This window comes from Diadema antillarum, unplaced genomic scaffold (assembly GCF_040938485.1).
Source record: "Diadema antillarum isolate AM-2024a unplaced genomic scaffold, OU_Dant_1.0 seq00001559_RagTag, whole genome shotgun sequence".
In the NCBI taxonomy this organism is placed as follows: Eukaryota; Metazoa; Echinodermata; class Echinoidea; order Diadematoida; family Diadematidae; genus Diadema; species Diadema antillarum.
In genome coordinates, this window is record NW_027272285.1 from 258,448 (window position 1) to 281,982 (window position 23,535).

Here is a 23,535-nt window from a genome sequence, read left to right on the forward strand (position 1 = left end):
CACGCATTTTCCATAGCCACCTGCCCGAGTATACTCGGGACTCGTCCTCAATGGGTTAACCACCAGGCAAACCACTTTTTGCAAGAATCCTCCTCCTCCTCTTAGCCAAACCTGCAATTGTGCTTCTCAGTTAAAGAGAGCATGGATGAATACAGTCAATCATGGTTGAGTCAGTTGCCACTCGCAGCTTTTTCGTGGGCCAACCTGTATCTGTGCTTCTTGGGGTTGAGTCCATAGGCCCTGAACCGTGCCTCCGACATGTTCCTGTCCCCCATCCTGACCCTGGGCCTGGCCCCCTGCAGCCGCTTGGGCCCCTTCGCCCTCCGCATCGCCTTGAGTTTGGCCAGGATCTCCCGCTTCCTCTGCTTCTTCTTCTCCCTGGATGAGAGGGTGCCGGCTGCTGCTGCTGCTGCTCCTGGGGCCACGGGGGAATCCCCAACCGCAATCCTCACATTCCTCTGTGGTTCATTTCCCTGTATGGCATCAGCCCCGCCCACTTTCTGTGCAGTCCTTGTGTCACTCTCCACCAAACTTTTCCCCCTCTTTGCATTTTCAGTCCCCCCTTTCTCCTCCTCCTCCTCCACTCTTTCACTAGTCCTGGGCTTATCAGCTGTGGTGCCGTTTTCTTTTCCTCCAGAGGGAGGCTTTGATGCCACACCTGTGTCGTCCTTTGCTGTAGTGTTGGGCTCGCCTTTCTGCCTCTTGCGTGATCTCTTCCTCTTACGGCTCTGTTCCTCACTGTCTGCTGAAGCGGATGTCTGAGTCTCGGGTTGCACGTCGTCGGCTGTAGTTTCCTCCTCGTCGCTGAACATGGGAAGAAACAGCCATGGGTGAATGTTACTGTAGTGGAGCATTGAATTTGTATAATGTGACCGTGCATCACAAATGAACACAAAGTCGCACACCTTGATTTTACGCGAGGACTCAAAAAAGGTGAAATAGGTCAACCGAATCAATCTTGAGTTTTTCATATTTTCTGAAAGAGCTATCCTTCTTCTACATTATTCTTTAGTTTGGGATCATAACATGAATGTGAAAGTGTGTTTTTTAGCAGTTTTTTTACAACCCATTTTGGGGGAAGAATAGAATGATCAGGTATGTCTTAGAGTCCCCTTTTCATTTCTTGAAATCCTTTACACTCTTCACTTTTAAGTCTAATAACTTTTGAAAGGATACCTCTACTGCTTTGAAGGTTGGCATTAATCATGGACAGAATGTGTTGATAAAACATGCTCAATTTCAGCTTAAGCTGATAATCCCTTCATTGTTGTTGCTCGGGTGGTTTACATCCTGTGTTTTGTCCCTTTCATTGCACAGCTAGCACGGCTTGGTAAAGATTAAGCGCTTGAATTAGACCCTGTACTTCAGAGCCTCTTTTCTCAGTTCACACTTTTCCAGAGTGTGTGCATTCTTTCCAGTATTTAGATAGGCTAGGGGAGTCCATTTGAATTGAGTTATACATCATTTTAAGGCTTAGAGTCTGCTCTTTAAGAATCTGCCCTGAACTAAAAATCCATATTTGGCGACTTTTTGTTGGTTTTGTGATGCAGGGTCACATATTATGTGCATTTAATCTCTGGTGCGACATGGATCTAAAACATCACTTTCACAGTGAGAAATCATGTTTAACAAGACTATTTATAGAGTGACAATATCTTAATTTCATAAATTGAACCATTTTGATACTCCTATGCTTCAATTTCATTGCTTTAAGATGTTCATGCTTAAACTAGTGAAGAATTCCTTACTTTTCAATAATGAATGTATGTGAGTATTGCTAGTTAGACTCGTGCCTAGTGTAGACAGTAACTTACGTTAAAATGAGTTAAAAAGCAGTTTATCAATGCATCTAGACATTAACCTTTCTGTGTACATACAATTTATAATGTACACACATAAAACAAGAAAAAAAAACCCAAAACAAAATGAAATGGAGCAGCTCAAATTATTTGAAGTATTCTCTGCAAAGTGTGAAGCAAACATTATTGTCCCATATTCTCAAACCCTGCTGTGCCCTGTGAATTTTCAGGTAGTGCCAAGATGCTAACCATTCAGTTATTTGGAGACTCAATAATATACTCTCCAGTCCTGCAAAATACTTCTTTAACAGGCAAAATCAAGTGAGATTTGGTGACACCTCAAAAACACACAATCCCCAAAAGAGAGATTAAAAAAAATGGGATATGACATGTTACATTCTGCCATGATCAATAAGCCAAGATTATGTTGACTGCCGGTAACCATAAATCTGGGTGACCGCTTCACTATGTGGCTGACAATATGCATGGAACACTTTGTAGACGGCAAGCATGCAAGAACCTGACATGTTGAGGGTTAGCCATATTCACTTGGATTACTTGGATAGGGCAAAAATGTTAACACATCCTCACCTTTCCTGGAAGCTGAGGAATATTCTCTTCTTCTTGCCAGCATTCTCTCTCATCTTCCTAAAGAGGGCGACATCCTTTTTCTCCTCTTCCTCGGTTCTGAAACAAGCGATACACATTCAGACCTCTATGTGAGAACGGGCAGTGCAGCCTTTCATGAATTCAGTAAAAAATTAATTAGGTCCATGACATTCGTACAAGTTTTCATGATGAATAGTTTGAAAATACAGAACAATGAATTGATGTCTAAATAGATAAAATCTACTACACTATCCAATAAGAATACATAAGCACAGTGAAGGAGTTGATGACTACCGGTAAATAGATGGGATCCGCAATTCTTTGAGAGAAAATAGATACACAAAGCAAGGAGATGACGGCTAAGTACATAGAGAGCCAAAATTAATAAGAAAATTTTTTCCACAATCATGATAAAGTACTTTGATGGGAATTTCCAGACAATTGCTCACTACCTGTTATGATCAGTGCAAGCCAAATCCTTGTTATAGCGAAGACTGTTTGTGGAGACATAGTGTGCAACTTCCCTTTCATTCAAATAACAAGTCTTTAAGGAGACTGATGAATTGTTGATGAGACCAGAGAAAATGAAAGTTTGCATGAACTGCCATGAACTCATATCAGCTCTGTTGGCAGTGTGGTTACTCACTATGTAGCAAGTGACAGGTTCAAATCCAGTCTGGTTCTAAACCTACCAAGTCTCACACCCCAGTGACCTCACTCATGCTCGCCCGCCCAGCGATAATGTTCTCATGCCTCAAGGTTGGTTAGAGGATAACTACACCCTACATAACTGTTTCTTCAAGTTACAACTACGTGTATTTACTATTCTATATAAATAATCAAGAGGTCTCTATTAAAACTGTGCCATCTACCAAGTCATGTCAGTTATACAGTACATTCTACAAGTCAAGACTCATTCACACTTCAAGAAAATCTGGGGAAAATGCTCAAAATGATGTCTTTCACACCAATCTTCTATGTCACAAACAGATGAGAATTATGTAAGTAAAAGTGCATTATGGGTATACACCAAATTGCACAATTCCTAATCCCATTACAGTATGAAAAAAACAAACAAACAAACAAACAAATCCTCCCTACCACGGAATGGGGATACCATCTTCTACATCCCATCCCCACACCCCTCAGCTGTATGCTGTCTTACAGTTACTTACTTCCAGTCAGTGAAGAAACTTGGCATCACTGTGGTTCCTATGTTTTCATTTTGGTCTATCATAATACAGACTGAATAATATGTGATCCAACTTGAGGACAGCACCAGCCAAAAAAAAAACACTTTGATGATAACAAATCCTTGTTGTTTAGGAGCAAGACTTGCCACCATGCCTCACCTGTACTGGCAAGTTTTCTTGAGGGAGGCCCACTGGTTCAGTTCCTTCTCCCTCGCCTTGAGGATCTCCTCCGTGGACAGGCCAAAGTCGTTGGCCTGGACGGTGCGGTACTTGAAGCGGCACGCCAGGTCCCCGATCGTGTCCTCGTAGTCCAGGCGGTAGTACTCGTCGATGTAGTCTTCAAAAGACTTGTCCTCTGTGGGGCCAAAAATCCAAGTTGTTGTCTTTTTATCAACTAAATGAGGTCAATTTCACCATACACTGCATGATCTTCATTATCTACAAGGGGGCTTGGATGTACCATAAGGGTTCCAAGACATTTGCTCCTGCAACAATTGCTCAAATGAAATATCTGCATGCTATTAAATAAAGCCAAACACAAATTCTACCCACAAACATAATCCTAAATCCTCATATCAAAGTAACTAAAATCCTATCACAACTGAAACCTTGACCCGAAGTCCTTGGAGAAAATAAGACTGGAGCTATTGTCACAGCAGATGTGGTCTCACCACCATAACAACTTTCCTGGTAAGAACTGAATCAAACTATTGTAAAGTTGGACTTTCCCTTGCTGGGAGGGAGAGTGAGAGATAGAGTTAGATGGAGAGGGAGGGAAAAAAATTGTTTGTTTTATGTTTTGAGGTGGAAGCTATCGTAACTCGAAATTTATGTAGAGAGCAATGCGGCATCTAATGCCACACTGCACTCTCCATCAATATAAATCAAGAGATTTGTACACCACTCTAACAATTTCATCACTTATATTCGTCCCTCAATTATTTGCATATACTGGTTGCTTGTATTTTATTGTTCCCTTCCAGATAGATTGCCAGTAGTGCAGAAAAATGCAATGAGAATTGCACCCACTACCCAAGCTTTCTCCCACATACATACGTGTCATGGTATACTGTATAAGCTGTTATTTTCGCGTACTGGTATTTTCACGAATGAGGAGATCATAAACATTTCTGGAAGATGTTGTCTTCGCAAATTGACACAAAGCTGTCGCAAGGGCACTATCACACCAGCGCATGGGCGACATTTCCGTGCGTTGTAAAGTTTGTGGTCCAACAATGATTCCCATTATAAGGAAGTCCTCGGGACTGACAGTTTTCATTTGTTATATTGAAAGTTTGTCATAGGTCAACAGTAACGTATATACACATATATAGATGATGATTTCAAGACCTGAATTTTACTCCATTGTATTGAGAATTTTGCTGTAACTGTGGCTGTTTTAACAGAAGTGCACTGTATACAGTCAACCTTAAAGTCAACCTCGCATAAGTTGAATGATTGCCTAAGTCGAAGGTCTTTTTCAAGTTCTCTTCACTTTATATTCTATTGATTTTGATCCAACATGGGTAAAATATTCTCCAAGTCGAAGCTATTTCTTCAGTCCAAATAGATTTGACTAAGGCAAGCTTGGCTGTAGTTGTCAAGAAATTCGAGTATCAGAGTGTGGAGGGAAGACATTGTAGGCATATATTGAAATCACAATGATTCTACCTGGGTTGAAGACGGGCTTCTTCTTGAGAAGAGACCGGGCGAACCTCGACATCTTCTTGCGCTTCTTGCGGCTGGCTCCCATCATCTCCTGAGCCAGCTCCTTCTGAGACAGTTCTCGCCTCTCGGCCGCACTCTGCTCCTCGTAGTCCGCATCCATCTGAAAACGAGAAGGAAGAAGGGGGAAAACAACGTGACTCAGGGGCCTGTTTCATTAAGATTAAGAGTTGTGATTGACCTTATGTTCGATTTACATGTATTGAGCTTAACTCAGCGAATCAAACGTATGTTCAATATTGAGCGGAAGTGCTGTTTCATAAAGACACTTACAATGTATGTGTGATTTCAATAAAAATCAAGCGTAACTTTCAGTAGATTGAGCGTTACTTGCGATCAATTGCAATGTTGTTTATGAAGTACAATTTGTGATTGATCGCAACTTACGCTCAATCTTTATGAAACAGACCCTGACCGTGAGTGGTTAAGAGTTCAGAAGTGTTCAAGTCCTTGGTTCCATTTCTAGGGAGACCAATCAAGAAGGACAAACAGCACTTTGGTCTGTTTCTTTCTTTGTCTCCAATCACATACCAGGTTTGGGGTGTTTAGGATGCTGATAGCAGTGCAACCATGCATCTTACAAACACGAAACAACGCTGCATAATGCCGTTACTAAGGGTATGACGGTACCCCGGGTTACAATGTGCCGCATCATATGCATCCCTCCAACATAGGGCAAGAACAAAATCTCTTGGCTCAGACATCTCATCAAAGTCCTTCTAACTGAGCGGATCTCAAGCTCAATAGCTGTTTAGAACAGCCAGTTGAACAACCCATACACAGATTCAGCTAAAAGTCACACAGGACAGATTTGTAATCCTGCTGTTAGCAACTATTCTCAAGACAAAATTTGACACTTTCTTGCAGTTTGAAAGGAATTCTATATTTTTGAGGAGCAAGAAACAAACAAACAAACAAAATAGAGATATGAACTGAAAGAATTCACTCACAACAAAGTCAGCATCCTCACAATGGAGCCCTTCTGTCTCCTCAAACTCCTCATCATACCCTTCATAGTATCCTCCATCGCCATAGTTACCAGATTCATAGTCCTTCCGGTTCCACTCATCCCAGTTTTCTGGAGTGGTCAGAAGAAGATTGCTCTAACTGTCACGAGTGGCCATGAATCAAGAGTTACTGACACATAAGATCATGGCTACAGAGGATCATACTACAAAGGACCACGATACCATGTTAAGTTTCTCTATTAAAGGAAAGAAAGCCATACAAACTTGTACACTGAAAGCGTCACAACAATCAGATAAAACTGTAAAGCACCTCATGTTTCTATGAAACAGTGATATCTGTAAAAATTATCGAAACAAATCATGAGCAATGAAGTCACTTCCTTCTATCTTTTCCAAATTCTTTACACTTATCCCATTAATTCATACATACAGATATTTCACACATTAGTTGTTTTTTTTTTTGTTAACAACTTGACAACTACAAGACCCCATATGAAAATGTCTTCATTACAAAATCATGAGAGCTCCATTAGGATGTAGTGTGAAAGGAATATATATTTCTCTCTCATTTGATTCAATTCGAAACCAAAGACATTCAGTAAAGTTTGAGTGTGAATAAATTGGAAACATGTGCTACAATGGTATCATATTCCATGTCTTTTAACTCAGGATGTGTATCAATCAACATACAAATTATGAACTGTTCATTTAGTATGTCATTTATTGTTGTTTTTCCAGTAAGAATGACAATCCATGCATTGAACATAAATATTTCTGTTTTCAAATCACGATATATTCATCAAACTGATAAACATAATTATTCGAACAGGTTGTATTAGAAAGCTCTTTTATTTGCATATACATACAGGCATATTCCTGTCAAGAAAGGGAATTGAATCAATATCGATACATTTCTGTCAACCTACAGTGATAGTGTAAAGCCACTTTTTACGTTATCATACCTTCTCCAGGTTCATCCTCTTCATCAAATGTTGGTTTGACATCCTCCTCTTGCTCATCATATTGGTCATTGAAAACTTTCTGCAAGGACATGGAAAACAGAGATAAGCATTTTTCTTTTTTCCTTTTTTCTTTTTTGGAAGATATGCATCTACAGCGCAGTTCATAAAATCCAGCCTGATGCCGCTTATCAAAATTTGAAATATTCATGGTTTCATTTTCGAAGTCAAAGTAGAATTTTATCTTTAAATCATGCAAACATTTCTTGACAAGATAACTACACAAAGAAAACAGATAACATAATTTCATTACAGTTTCTGTCAAATCATCTATATTCATTAACGTACCAGTAATTCACACATGCAATTATCATACATTTCAATAGTTTGGGTGCATGAAACATTGTGTGAGGTGGATCTGACAACTATTAAATGCTTTCACTTTTGAAGTACAAGAAAAACCCAAGTCTTGGAGGCAGTATTAACCCATTCCATACTGAATTCAGAAATCTGCATAGACTTAATACACAGGCCACCAGGTTCCCATAGGGAATGGGTTAACAACATATTAGCCAGCTCAAATATGAAGTGCACATCTGTATTGCCACTTCAAGTTCATTTACAAGGCAGAAGACTAAACTCTCCCACTGTGAAAAATTACAGTGGGCCACAGTTCACTGACCTGCATGAGACGGTCATGCTCTTCCGGGTCAAAGTCGCCCTCCAGGTCATCGAGGTCAAATCCCACAGCCTCATTCCCAGTCACTTCTTTCAGTTTGTCCAGGCGCTCCACAATCTCCTGCTTCTTCAAGTTCTTGAGGTGCTTCAGCTCCTCCTGCTTTTTGGCTTTTTCCTGTTATCAAAAGATGTATTTATACAAAAGGCTGTCATTGAGACTATTAGCTTAGTGAGTGAGCTAACAGTGGGAAGATTCTACTCAGTTGACTACGCTTTTCAAAGTGAGGCTCATGAAGGAAACTGCCAGTTATAATATACAAGTCTAGATTAATGTCTATGAATTATTTCCTAAAATTTTATAAAAAATGCCTATGTGGAATCAAAATTATCTTTGAATAAAGAGTTGGCGTAAATATTCTTTTCTGGAGTGATAAATGCTAAATAAGTAAAAAAACAATAACAACAACAACAAGCTCAAGGTTTGTTTTCCTCTTGAGTTAAATGAGCAAATGAATAAAATGGAACACAAATTGTACACATGCAATTACACTGAGGCACTCTCAGCACAGAGACAACAAGAAAAGATATAAATGCCCTACTTGGACAGAATATAACTACAAATGCAGAAAAGCAAGTACCAACCTTGCCAAGAAGAGTCAAATTCAATTGTTGTTGTATAGACAGATGGCATCAAAGCTGATTTAAATGGTTGGAATATGCTGCTAATTTGTTGTTTTGTTAGTTCCAAAAGACAACAATCTCTCACACTGGTGTTAGCATACGTCTGTTGAGTTTAACAAGTTAACATTTTTAGTATTTGATTAATAAAAAAGTATATTATGTAATGTAAATTATTGTAGAGTTTTGTAGTTATGTTGAATATAATATTACATTTTGGTATAACTATGATATACAATGTATGTAAGGTGCTTAGAAACTGTGTATTAAGTGCGATATAAATGTTAATTATTATTATTATTATTATTACATGTCAGACTCTGTCTGTGTTTCTCTCTCTAAGTACCTCTTCTTTTCTGCTTCTCTTTTCTTTCCTTTTGTCCGACCTCCTCACATCTTTCCTTCTCACTGTGTCTGCCACAGTTCTGGGATAACGTTTGATCTGCAAAACAGAAATAAAAACATGGGAGAATTAAAAAAAAAGAAAAGGTGAAAAAAGGGCTACAGAATATAAAGGAAACAACAAAACCATTTCATCTAAATCACGGTGATAAGCCATCACAGATCTTTAACTGCATGAAGATGCCATATATACATGCAATTTGATGGTAACCTCCACACATGATAATAACTGACAAAATGTACCAGTCAGACCTATTCATCACTGCACAAATGCTTCAATACAATTTACAAAACGCTATTTGGCTGATACATACAATGTAATAAAATCTGTGTCTTAGTCTTCAGTTTATTTTGCATAACATAAATCACAGTGAAACTTCAGTAAAGTCTAGCTCCATTGGTTTGCAGTTCTTTTTAAACTTGACTGAGGTCCTGCAAAGCACATACCCATATGACACTTCATACAGTACCTTCTACTCTTTGTCAGGTAGATGCTGAATGAATATTCCAAAGTGCATTTCAGGACTGCACTCATCCCAGAAAGAATCTAATAAGTGTGGCAGCACACACCAACAGAGCTAAGAGGCTCTCCCAATACAGAACTACACTGTATGAGGAACATCAAAATTATAGGTTGGACTTTGCACAGTCTCTGACATCTTTTCCCTTTCACTCACAAAGTCTGAATCGGGCTCCTCAAATCTAAAGTTGTACTTCCTCTCAAACTCCTCCTGCTCCTCAAGAATCCTCTCCTCTTCCGAGAAGTCCTCTTGGTTGGCATCTTTGTCGTCTCCATCACCATCTTCATCATCATCTTCATCATCATCATCGTCGTCGTCATCGTCATCCAAGTGGAATCCACTTCTGTCAAAGCAAGCATTTGCCCAATGTGAATTAGAGTAAAAGAATGGTACAGTGGGGCATTATAAGCATATGTCTCTATGAATCATTTCAAGCCAAAATTCATATTATATTCAATCTCCTGAAGCAACAAGATGAAAAGAGTTGTTGTTTCCCTGAAAACAGTGACGTCAATTAGAAATATCTCAAACTCTCTCTCTATTTCCCTTTCCCTGTCTCTTATTTTCTTTGCATTTCACCTTAGCGTTACTGAGAACTATGCAGTCTTATATACAACATATCATCTTCCCAAAGTTTTTCTCCAGTGATGTCATTATATGCCACTCATACTTTCCAGCAAAAGAATTTCTCTCCTCTTAGTTCATCTACCTGTATTCTGACATCCTTACTTCTCATAACCTCTGCACTGGCACTGATTAAAGGCAAATTGCCCTAAAAAAATTTTACAGATTACATGATATGGTGCCACAGAAAATTTATCATCAGCTCAAAATACACTATCAAAAGGTTTAAACACCATCTTGAAAGCTGTAAGAATCTACTACACATACGTGTAGACAGACAGACACTAAGCCAAATAGGCTATTTGGAGCATCAACCTTGTGTAAGGGTTAACATTCTGATGTCAACTTACAGGCCAGATGGATCTTTGTCAATGTAGCCCTTGTTCAGGATGAAATCTCTCAAAAACCTCTCTCCTTCGTCAAGCTTGGGGTCATTCCAAAACTTTCTCAATGCATTCTATAAAACGGAAAACAAGCAAAAGATCAAAACACTATATTACGCATGAAAACATCACATTCAAAACTACTGGACTCTCAAAAGGATATATATTATCCAAATATTTGTGTCTTTAAGATTTATCATTATCAAGTGTGAAAAAGGATTATAAATAGATTTTTTTTTTGAGGTTTGCAATGATGGACTGATAATTGTAGCCCCAAAGCTTGGATATAATTTTGAATCAAGAAATTCAACACACAATCAAACCTTTACACATGCTTAATCCATCAAGGTAAACACTGGCTTTCACATGGTCATTAATTGGTGCATGAACAAACTTTCTCGTTAATATCCACAGAGACAGCAAGTGAGTGCAGCAATATTTCAATAAGAATTTCTGACAGCAATGAACTTTCTTACAAGGTCGATAATCATGGTTTATTATGCTCAAATTTCTGGGGAAATGTACAGTGTCAAATTGCCTGGATTTGGAACACTGCAGAGACCCTAGAATGGTAGTCAATCACGTATTATATTATCACACTCTATCAGGATGGGCTGACTGAGTTTCCATGAACAAAGCAAGTCTCGGTGATGTAACATTCTTAACCTTTTCAATGCCAGGGATGTTGGACAGTGTGTACAATACCATTGGGTTTTCTGTGCCAATAGGCCTCACAGCACACAGAGGGTTAATACCAAACACACATAGTTATAATTTGGATGCAAATCGAACCGGTATAACACTGCTGTTATTCACATCTTTACAGACATTTAGAATGAGAAATTAAAAAATATCAAAACAAAAGCAAACTCACTGCTTATCATGTATGCCCATCTCTTACCATTTCTGATGTTCCCGTCTCATCTGTGACTGGCTCACTCTTCTCTCCCTTCAGCCATTTTATGTAGTCTTTCTCTTCTTCTTCCTATGGGAAATCAGAGTGAATGTAACAACAAGAAGATAACATATCACATCTAAGATCTCCTCTCATGTGTTACAGCTTTGACATTCTCAATTTGATGTCCTTATTTCTTTTGTCATAATTTTGTCTTCCTGTATTTGTCAGCTGCCTTTCTGCAAAACCACTGAAAGATCCAATCTATATCGGCACTGTGTATCACATTGTCTACAGTAAATAAAATTCTTGTGGCTATTTCAAATACGGAAATACACTGGTGTCTAGTTGTTTTCCAAAAGAAGGCCACTTCGGTGATGTCTATAAAGTTGGTGACAGATTCCATTTTTGAAAATAGCAATCTATTCTCCTTTTGTTTTTCTTTTTACAATAAGTAAGATACATATAATTACAAGTCTTATCATTTGTTTTCCATTACCTTTATGGGGAATCCCATTTTATGATTAAATTAGGAACAACCAAGGAGCTTAAACCTTACAAAGGTCACTTACATCACAGAACTGTGCAAGTATCCTTAAAAGAATCCTGGATCTGAATTATAATCTGGATCAAAAGCTAAAACTAGTTACCTGCTTCTCTTACTACAATGGGCCCACCTTGATAATTTCACTGAAACCTTACATTCATAACTTTACAAGTAATATTTCTCACAGATAAACAAACAAAGAAATGCAGGCAAAAATATGACTCCTTTGCGCAGGATTTAACAAATTCACAGAAATATTCTTACACTTACTGTAACAAAGTAACAATACCTTGTACTGACAAAAAAGAGGGACTGCAAGATCAAAACAAAGAAACAACAGCAACAAAAAGATGTCTCTGCTCTTTGCACAATTACTAAAGGTGCCAAAAGTACATGGCACTTTCTTATCTCATTTACATACAAACAATCATAACTCCTTACCCATAAGGGTCTGTAAATCGATATGATACCTGCACTACACCGATAGAAAGATAGAAAGAGAAAGAAAGGTGATGACTGTAAGGGTCTCCAATGATGTCAGCATGGCAACGTGGAGAGAGTTCTGGGCAGTTGCAGGCTAACAATGCATCTTTAGGATACTAAGGGTTTTGCAGGATCTGAGAATGAAAGGGCTAACAAAGAGGCCTATACACTAGAAGGGTTGACCAGAAAGGCTTCATCTGTACCTTCTCCTCCTTTGACTTCTGTTTAACCTTGAGAACATCATCATCATCTGACACATCATGGACTGCCGAGTAGAAACTGTGATGGATGCAGAAAAACGTGAGACAAATAAGTGCTTTCCCTATCAATATCACACTAGAATTTTACTTTATAATCTACATCCTTCCTAACCTTTTTTTTTATTTTTTATTTTTATAGAAACAGTAAGGATGAATCTATTTGATATCACACTATCCAGCTCCATGTGAACACAGCTACTGGAACATATCTTTACAATGTGTGTGCTCTCTACTATACCGCTGTTAGACCGTGAAAGGGAGAGAAGTCAATCAAAATTCCCACTACGTGATGTCATCTTCATATTACATGTATTTGATATGCTCCACTACGTGAGTAACTTCATATTTCATGTTAAAATGTATGCATGCTATCTATGTGGACTTGCTGCGCATTAGTGGCAATGCACAAATGCACTACTGGCACCTGATCAACTCTTTCAGATTCAGTCCATGGAAAAAGTTCAACTATGCTCACCTCTCCCTGATCTGCCGCTGCTCCTGGATGTATGTCGGGGATGCAGCCCTAAGAATCTCCTCCTGATCCTCCTCCTCATCGTCATCGTCTTCATCTCCCTTATCGTCGGTGTACTGGCCTTCCTTTTCCACGATGATTTTCCTCTCGTAGTCCTTGAGGTACATGGGCTTATCTCCCTTGGATCTCTGCGCCTGCTTCTGTCTGCTGCCCTCTTGTGGATGTTCACCGCTCTCATCAGATTCTGCCATGGTATTTGATGATAAGGAGATTATTAACTCTACAACACACACACACACTCATTGGTACTGAACTCAGCTGAAAACCCCCTGGAAGGGTTTTGATTAAAATACAACCAATGTTCGACGACATTATCGGATGAATGTATGTAAGTATAATTTGTTTCCTCCTCTAAGTACGAAAATTAAATTAGATAAACTCTTGAATACCAAACCTTTTTTTGAAACCATACTGTGTGTTTGATAACATTTATGCATATTAAACAAAATTTTTTTTCTTTCAAATTTGTCTTTTGATGACATTCTTCATTTACATCGAGCTCAGTTGTCATTCCAAAACATGATAATGTCCATGCAGTTCCAGTGACATAACAAAAATGGCCAGCTCTTGGTAAATTGTTGGACTAAGTGTCTTCTTCACATCTCAGTGATGTTGCTTGGCCGTATCCCAATCCATACCCAGAGTTGCCATGGTTTCAGACATTACCTTCCTCCTCATAGAAGTGGACATCTGTTTGGTACATCTTGGGGTCTTTACTTTTCACGATGGAGAGTGTCCTGAAGAAGTCTCTCTCAATCTGAGGGGTAAGGCCCTTTAGGAAACAAAGACAGGCATCGATCGGAGTCAAAAGAGGATAAAGATTTTCACATAATATGATCTTATTCAAAAATACCTAAACATGCAATTAGAGTAAATCTGATCCTCACCTAAAGGGATATTCCAAATGATTCATTCCACATCATGTAGTGCATTAATCAAAAGTGCCATGTATAGATTTTTGGAATTTGCTGTTAAGTAGTACTTGAATGGATAAAGCAATAGACTGAAAACCCCAGAACATAATACACTGTACAAGAACGATGAATTAGGAGGCTCACATACAAGTAGTCTACAAATGCTGTGATTAATTCCTGGAACGATACCACTTGCTTAACAACTTCACCTGTACAAAATCTATGCATGCTTTCTTTATTTGTTCTGCTTCCTTGAGCATCCAATCACATATTTTTACATGAAGCGGCTATGTCATCATCCTTGTTCATTGCGATTTCTTATGAATTTGCTAGGAAATCTCCTTTAACTCTGCTGGGCTTGGCATAAAATCACTATCAAAAGTAAGTACCGGTATGTGGTGTATGTGGATGGCATACAGTAGTCTCATTTGCACTCGCATGGAAAACTTTTCATGGGGCCCACTGATCTTAAGATGTACAAAAGTGGTTTCTGGAGTAGGTGTGCAAAAATGAGATGTAGAGAGTATGACTTTTGGCTCAATACTGCAGGTCTTTAAAAATTCTACATAGACTGACTACTTGACGGAGATAGATTGCACAAATCTCAGTAATAGGCAATAAAAGTGACTGGTTCAATGTCTTTCAGAGCAGCTCTGCAATGCAATAAATATGAATGCATAGAAATTTTATGTAATCATATGTTAGCTAACTATGCCCATTTTTGTTAATCATAAAAACATGCTTCATGTTTGTATTCACCACCAGATTGTAGCAGCACTTTCAATATCAAACACGCTACACAGTTCATCGTAAATTTAGCAGTTAATAATGATAAGTTTATATAACTTTTGATTAAAAAAAAAAGACAAATAAAAAACAATCACCTCTGCATCTTCATCTTCAGTCTCCGATGAGCTGGAATCCTCTTCATCAATATCTGCACCATATTTATCTTTATCTACAGATATCATGAAACAAATGTCATGGAAAAAAGTCAATATAACTTATATTGCACATCAATCCTTTCTGCAAGATACATTCTGCACTTATTGACACTTGGCACAATAATTATAACGCCTTTTTTTTTGTGAGTAAAAACCTGAAATTGTAATGCCATAAATCTTATTGTTTGAGTGGTGAGAGCTGTTGTGTAATCAAGAAATGCCACCAATAACCAAAAGATATGACAATCAATGGTGATATTTCCTTATTTTCACAAAGTGTTTCCAACTGTCTATAAACTTTATATAATAATCCATGTCAGTGCAGAATTAAGTTGAAAAATAAGAGGTTCTAGGCTTCTAGCTTAACTTCTACACTCTTAAATTGTTCATTAAAACAAAATCAAAAGATTACAATGGACAACTGTACAGATCACTCTCAGGTTGGCTTCACAAATATGTCGATGGTGACTGCTGGTCATTCTGCCCTTTGAAGCCTTTAAAAGTATATCTATTGATTCTAATATTCATTCGTCTGTTGAATTCTAATCACATTTTGCAATGACTTCTTGTTGGGTGTAGACTAGACAGAAACTTGGGTAATCATGTAGAAATGCACACCAACCGTTCGCTTCACCATTTGTCAATCAAATTTTGTGCAGCTATTGGAGATGCTAAATTGAACCATATCAGAGATTTGCATGAAATTAGAAAGCCGAAAAGGGAAGAAAAATGAGAAATCGGAGCTGAAAAGTACGTCGGTCACGAACATAATCTCCGACGTAGTAAGTAGTGCATCGATTTCGCAGAGAACGACGTCAACGATTATAATCGATTCTGGTAGTCTCTAATTAGCCATAAGTAACAATATCAAACACGACTCGTGCAATATGTGTAGGCCCTACTTTCTTTTTCATATTTTTTCTTCTCATTGTTTTCATTGCCACTATCTTCAAGATCTTGATTATCACTATTCAAATTATTGATACAAATTATTCATACCAGGATTTGGACGTCCTTTCTTTAAAAAATTGTGGCAAGTATTGATTTTATCTTGACAAAAGTTGATAATTTAATTTGAATAGTGTTGAAGGGAATAGAATGAGGTTGAAGGAAAAGTGGAAGAAAAAGGTACCCAAAGAAAAGAAAGAGAGAGAAAAGAAGATGAGAAGGCAGTAGAATTCAAAGGGGATTTGTTTCTAGTAATCTAGATAGGCCTAATTATAAACCCCAGGTCTCTATTTGCTTTTGTTTGTAGTAAGGTCCATTTTATTGTGCAATTTTCATTTTTTTTCATATATCTTTTACTGTTTTGTACACATCCTTCCATCTTAGTCAGCAAAAAATGTTGACAGATATACACTTTGTACAGTCACACGCAGGAGAAAATTATTAAGGATAAAAAAACAAATGCATCATTGATCACTTTCTTTCTTTCACTTTTTACTGTCAAGCCAACTAATTGTTGTGGTTAAACACCAAACAAGCGGCTGTATCACAGAATACAACGATCGATTATTTATCATCGTTTTAGCCCTCTTCCACATAATCGATCATCCATCATGCTACGCTGATACAACCGTCAATCGGCATACTTTTGAGTCAAAATTAGCAACTTTCCTTCTGTAATTGGCTATGAAATTTCATGAAACTGTCAGATATGGTCCATCTTAACATTTCTGATAGCCACAAGAAGTTTTCATTGACAAATTAAGGAAGGAAATAGCGGGTGTGCATTTCTACATGATTACCGAAACTTGTAATATAGACCTATAGAGTAAAATATCCCGTTTGCGGCAGTTTAAGCATTGTTAAGGATTTTTCCAACTTGTAAACAAATCAGGCAAATTATTTTCAACCATTTCATATATCATAGACAAGATTATTCATTAACGCAATTGTTTTCATAAAAGAAATTTACCATTGACCAACGCAGTTTTCATGATTTACCAGGGCAAAACCCGGCGCAATTTTCGCCGATAAGGGCGATATGCGACGTAGTATTTCTGCTTGCGGCACGATGTACAATCCCTATGCAATACGCGCGTGCTCCGCGATCTTTAGCTGAACGCCTTCACATGTCTCGCGAACATTGCGTAAGCGCCAATTCCCATTGCGAAAGCATGTGAAAATAGCGGGCGCACATGCATTGGCCGCAAACAAGATCGCAATTCTAGCTGTGTTGTTGATGTGTTTCTCGTGTTTTTCTGAATTTTTTCGATGGTAACATCCACTTTCCGAACAAAAATGGCGGCCCACATCGGCTCGCGAAAGTTCTATTTTATGTGAGGATATGTTTTCAAAATCCATGAGCATCGGGAAAACGACAAAAAATCAAGTTTCTTGGACCATTATTAGGGTGTCTGGAGCATTTTTGTAACTTTTGAAATTCTGTGAGAAACGAATTGTGAATTATTTCATATGAAAGAGAATTACATCATTAAGACATATTTCAAATTTCATGGCGAAATGATGTTTCTATCTTGAGAAATTTAACTTTGAAATCACAGCAATATCACCCCTTTTTTTTACGAGCACGCATGAAAATGTGACCCAAATCATGTTTGCAAACAACGCCGAAAAGCTGCATTCGCGTGTGGATCTCCAGCGATCAGATAATGAGCGTACAGCGGTTAGAAAATACGCGTAACAAGCGCAGAAGACACCCCCCCTATGTGTGTTGTCATACCCTGTGTGCGCTGCGTGCGTACATACGTGCTCGGTATTCAGTTTACATTCGATTCACATGTACGTATTGAGCGCCCTACAACACGTACGAACCCCGCGTATGTATGCAGGCGCAGCTAGCTAGCTAGCAGCAGCTAGGCAGCCCCGCCGGTAAAATTCGGGGAGCCGAGCGCTAGCGCAACGTTACCTGCGGAGAGCATCGCGATTGTAAGCCAGGGCAGCCGGCATGGCCAGCATGGTTCGAAGAAATGATTGTATTCACAGCCGACTTCTCGGCTTAGTGCCAGTGACTCGAGCATCGCGAGCGCACTTTCGAAATATAAATGAACAACGATAAGATTATAACCAATCCACAAGTAAACTAATAATAGTAGACAGAAATTTAGTAGAGTCTGGTTGTTTTGCAAGACATACGTGATTTGTGAGTGTGACTGTATCCGATATGTACAGTACAGAGTGCATGCTACTAGTATGTGTGATGCGTGTTGTAGGACCTATCGCAAGCGACAGCCCAGTTTCCTGCCTCGTGATATGCACATCATACACAACACATACACACACACACGTAGTGACACACACACCGCAGATGAGGCCATGTGGCCGGTGGTAGACGGCGCGCGATGCATAATCAAATTTACATATGCATTAGCCCCTTCGCGCGAAGTTACTATGGATTCTTGCATACGAAGCCCCGCCTAAAACGTTCGCTGTGACCAAAAAATTATTGCAAGGGGTATCTTCAAGGCGATATCCCCACACCTAGGCGTGGAGCTAGCGAAAAACTAGCCACGCCATCGGATTCAGCATATCCTCAACTACTAGCATGTCTTGGGGCGATACAAATACCGAAGCAGACGCTGAGATATGGGGATAGATGTGCTTCTATCGATGTTTACATCAATTTATCGTCGGATTCATGAACCGCCCCTCTGATAGAATATGGAGCAAAACTTCCTCTTTCATATGATACCAAATTTGTCAGGATTCGTTAATGGCATGGTCTGGGGATTTGGCAATAAAGGAGAAATTTGGCACAAATATGCTTGGTCAAAACAGCGTAGGCGCGCGGCTCCATTGCGTTCTATGGGACTTGCGTGTTATTAGATAGGGGCACGTTTTGGTCGAGGGTCAGCAGTGCGCGAGCAGACACCCTACCATTATTTCTTAATTGTTATGTTGAGAAGTACCGAAAATTTTATTTTGGATGCGATATGTTGTCATTTAGGTGAGAAAATTTCACTTTTGTCAGAGATTGTGCCCTTTTTATCGGTTGGTTTTTGTTGAATGCTAGTGTGTTAGCATATGTGTAGTGTGCATGTAACAGTGCAATGCTGTGTTTAGCGGTATATTACCGTGTATGTTGCCTGCCGCGAACGGCTGCACGGCCGCTTACTGACGCAGTTACTCTACATCTTGTAATTCTATTCTATAAAATAATTCTGCATATAGATGTCTAGCGACTCTATGATGCAGATCTAGACCTAGTTCTTCTATCTTATTCCTAATTTATCCATTATTAATAAATTTTACAACTTACTAAATTACTACGATAAAGAAGTTCTAGTCTAGTTTTAATTCATGTGTTGTCAACACAATCACAAACTGAACATTGAAGTAGATCCGGTATATCCCGTTTCTTCCAATTTTCTTCATATTGTAAACCTGATGATGACAATTAAGACTTCTTCAACGGAAGGACTAGAACTGAGTAATTTTCATCAAAAGCCTGAACTAAGATTCAACTCTCAAGAAAGTGCTAAGGCTCAGCACGAACTTTACGCATGCATGCGCATGCATGCTGCCCAGCGCCCACCCAAGGTTATGTTCCCTACAAATTCAGCAATGCATGGGACTAACATGACCAACTGAAACATGCCTCATACATACAACATTCATATCTTACTCTTCCATTTGCTAGTTAAACATAAAGATATTACTGCTTACATTTTTGGAGTTCTTCCTTTCTTCTCCACCTGTTGTAGTTATCTGCATAACCTTTGTTTACACGAAACTCAACTTCTTCTTGGTTGTTTAGCTCCATGCTTTCGGTGCAGGTCACGCAGCTCTTCGACGCTTTTCGATACCGATCACTCAATCGACGATACTGGGGTAGGTATCGGGGAAATCCCGAAAGCTCTTTCGCGCTAGCCTATCTTCTGAACATTATTGCAATTTTACAACAACGCTCCATAATATTATGCCGAGGACTTTGAACAGTGTATACGACGGTATCATAGGGTTTACAGTGCGTTTCGCCCGGTCAATCGGCACTTTAAGCACACGAAGGGTTAATGGTTAGTTTGGGGCAACACGCATCAGAATTTACTTGAAAGAGTGTCCCTCTTGCAAAAGAAAGCCCTCGCATTATCTGCCATTCCCCTGTACGTTCTCATACAAACACGTTGTTTGCCTCTAATAAGCTCTTAAAAATTAAAGATTTATTTTTGTATAATTTAGGCCAATTTATGTACAAGTATTGTAACAATTTGCTTCCATCTATTTTTGATTCTATGTTCCTAAAAAACCAATCATTTCATGAATATCCCACTAGGCGTTCCAATGAATTTCAATTACCCCTCTTACGCACGATCCTTGCTAAAAATACACTTATTTATATCGTCCCAAATTATTGGAATTCTCTGAATCATGATATTAAAAACGCCCCATCCCTACATTCTTTCAAGAGGAGACTGAAGTCCTTTCTATTGCAGTCGTATGACTATGCAGGACACAACTAGCCATTTGTCCTTCTTTCTCACATACAGACTTACTCACTTTTTCCTCTTTGAAGAATAAATTGTAATCGTTTGGATGTCTGCTGCCATCTACGCTTTCGCCAAAAGAGTCAAAGACATGAATGTCTGTCTTATTCCTGTTTTCACGTCCCTTCATTTCCTTGCTTTTCTCCTTTCAGACGCTACAATATCACTTCCCCCCCCCCCCCCCCCTCCACAACTATCATCTGTTTCTCTTGACACGCTTCTGTCGAAGATCGCTGTCTCTGTTGTGCATTTTCGTTTGCTATTTTGTTTTCTATTTGTTAATCGTTTCCATTCCGTTTTGTACAGCCTTTTCTTCAGTAGTTGTTTTGTTGTCTAGTCTTGTTTGATGTTTGTTCGCGTCTGTTAGTCTTGTCCATTCCGTTTTGTCCCGTGCAGCCGTTTCTCCAGCAGATGTTTTGTTGTCTAGTCTTGTCCTATGTTGTTCACGTCTTTGATAGTAAGTGTATTTATCTGTGAATCTAATTCTTAGTGGGCTTCCAGACTTCTTCCTCTTTTTTTCTCTCCTTTTGTATTTATGATGCTTCAATCAATCTTTCCATTAATGTTATTATTCCAGAGGGGCCCACATTCTACGAGCTCTGTCCGGGCTCTCCATTTTCGCACTTTAAGCAAAATTATACATGTACTATATTTCGATCACTTCAGTTTTTTTTTTAACTACAATGTATAATTACTATAAAGGTCCTTTTAAATTGTTTTACATTCTTTTCGATACATAATGTTCTGTTTACCTTATTCTCTGTTGTCAAAAGAAGTGTAATTTATATGTTTTGTCGAAAAATGAAATAAACTTTGAATTGAATTGAATTGAATTGAATGAACAGATAAGAGATAGAAGTGTCAGAGATGAGAAATTACCTCAGAAATTTATATTCCAATTGTGAAATTGTGCCAAATACCTGTTTCCATGTCAGTCCACCCGTCATTCAGCAACTACATTAAAGAGATTTTCGAATAGTATTGGCTGAGGTGAGGATTCAGCTTTTAACTTTTTGCGAAATACTTAGAAACCACTTTATGAAATTTTAAAGAGCATACAGTTGTAAGGGGAATTCAAAGTTTATTTGATGCAAATTGGTTTTAAATTGGCTGAGGGATCCAAAAACAAATTACAAAAAAAAACAATAATAATAAATGGTGCCTCCCACCTTTAATCATGATTGCTTTGTTTTTGGATATCTCAGCCATTTTAAAAGAAATTTTCATCAATTCAATAAACTTTAAATTCTTCTAGAATTATATGCTTTTTCATATTTCATAAGAGGTTTCTCGATATCTCAAAAAAAAAATCATAAAAAGTTGGAAACCTAATGCTCTATCTCAACCAAAACTGTACCACCCCTTTAATCTAGTCCCCCGTGAAGATCACCATCCGTAGATGACCAATGATTACAACCTTGAAATTTTGTCGTGATGCAAAGTCTATAACTTGTCTCTTGTATTTCATTCAAGTAATAAAAAAAAAGTCGAATGAATATGTGTACGTTATTCGTGCTTGTCTCTCTCTCTCTCTCTCTCTCTCTCTCTCTCTCTCTCTCTCTCTGTATAAGATTTTCTGGATGATTGCACTTCACTTCCTTTATTTAGAATTGCATTGTGATCGTATTTTATATCACTGATATACAGTGAACACTATATCTTTCTTATCTTGTACGACATCTATACTGGCTTAGTTCTACTCTGTCTATCAAAGTCAGCTTGTAAATCAATTTCGTACACTAGTCTTCAAGGAGATATTTCAGTTAGGCCATGTCGATCACTTCACTGGAACAGGAAAAGTAGAGAAATAACAGATGAACGATTGATATATTGGATAAAGAATGCTAACAATAGCATCAATTGGAGGTTCTAAGTATTTTGGTACTATGGCTGCTTCCACAGCTTCGATTCACATCCATTTATGGAAGAAGAAAGAGAGAAGAAAGACCAAAATGGAAGACTTCAAGATGAAGCGGAAGGATCCGGAATTGAGAACAAGAAGAAGTGATTGAAGGAATGGAGAATGAGAGAAATGGAGAAAAAGGAGAAGAGGAAGAAAAGGAAGAGAATTGGTGATAATAAACGAGGCATCGGACTCTTCAAAAAGATTGGAGCTTCCCCATTTGATGATCTCAAAAGATTAGTGAAACACTAATTAGTAAAAACTTGCAAAAATGATTAATATTATTATTTCCATGTTCCATCCTCTCCGAATTGGCTAGTGACTTTATACCAAAATAATCATTGGGTAACAGTAGTAGAAAGATAACTTCAAAATTCACAAAATTCGGTTTTCTGGACAGAGAATGGTCAAAGAAATGTGTACGTCTCATAGCACCTATTTTCTTTCTGATAATCATGAAACTTGTTTGAGACATCACAAAATATTGTAGAGTTTTCTTCTACAGAGGGCAGCACATCACATGGAATTCACTAAAACTTATTAAAGAGAAATCGCATATTTATCAGGCCCGCAACGGGGGGGGGGGGGGGGGGGGGGGGGTTCCCATAGAAATCCCAGTTACGAGCCTTCTTATATGGACTGTTTTCCTAAAAATATAACGGAATACTTAGCTAAAACGTAACTGCGACCAGCCCCAACACGCAGTGTTGGGGCTGCGCATTGTAGCAGACATGATCATGACAGGCGAAGTATAGCGCCTAAAAATCAATATGAAATCGCAAAAATTCCGCAATATGAAGACTTACAGGTGAAGATGTAATGTTGAAGACTGACTGCGTTCAACTTTTGGTTCTGGTAATAGTCCCTTTCTGCTCAGTTTGATGAGTTAAATGCGACTCGGTCGAGAGGAACTCGGGAGAACTACATCTTATACAGTAAATGGATTTGAGATTTGTGCGCATGCGCTGGCCATCAAGTCGTGTAGCTTTGTGGCAAGGCCTTATCATACTGTTGGCAAACCCTCTCGCTGTATATTGCGTTGCTTTCTGGGTGGGTGCGCGCGCGCACGCC

At 38.6% G+C, this 23,535-nt stretch overlaps 1 protein-coding gene across 1 annotated transcript; it reads right to left on the reverse strand.

Moving 5' to 3' along the window:
- Positions 1 to 93: 93 nt before the first annotated feature.
- On the reverse strand, positions 94 to 19,840 carry LOC139710755 (protein KRI1 homolog). Its single transcript, XM_071622673.1, has 16 exons — positions 19,744 to 19,840; positions 15,055 to 15,128; positions 13,923 to 14,028; positions 13,200 to 13,440; positions 12,668 to 12,743; positions 11,441 to 11,524; positions 10,507 to 10,613; positions 9,689 to 9,875; positions 8,956 to 9,051; positions 7,936 to 8,106; positions 7,257 to 7,335; positions 6,277 to 6,404; positions 5,273 to 5,429; positions 3,761 to 3,956; positions 2,391 to 2,486; positions 94 to 804 (listed from the first exon to the last, which is right to left on the reverse strand). Exons 1-16 carry the CDS (start codon positions 19,838 to 19,840, stop codon positions 171 to 173), a joined length of 2,529 nt encoding a protein of 842 aa, XP_071478774.1. The 3' UTR covers positions 94 to 170.
- Positions 19,841 to 23,535: the final 3,695 nt, after the last annotated feature.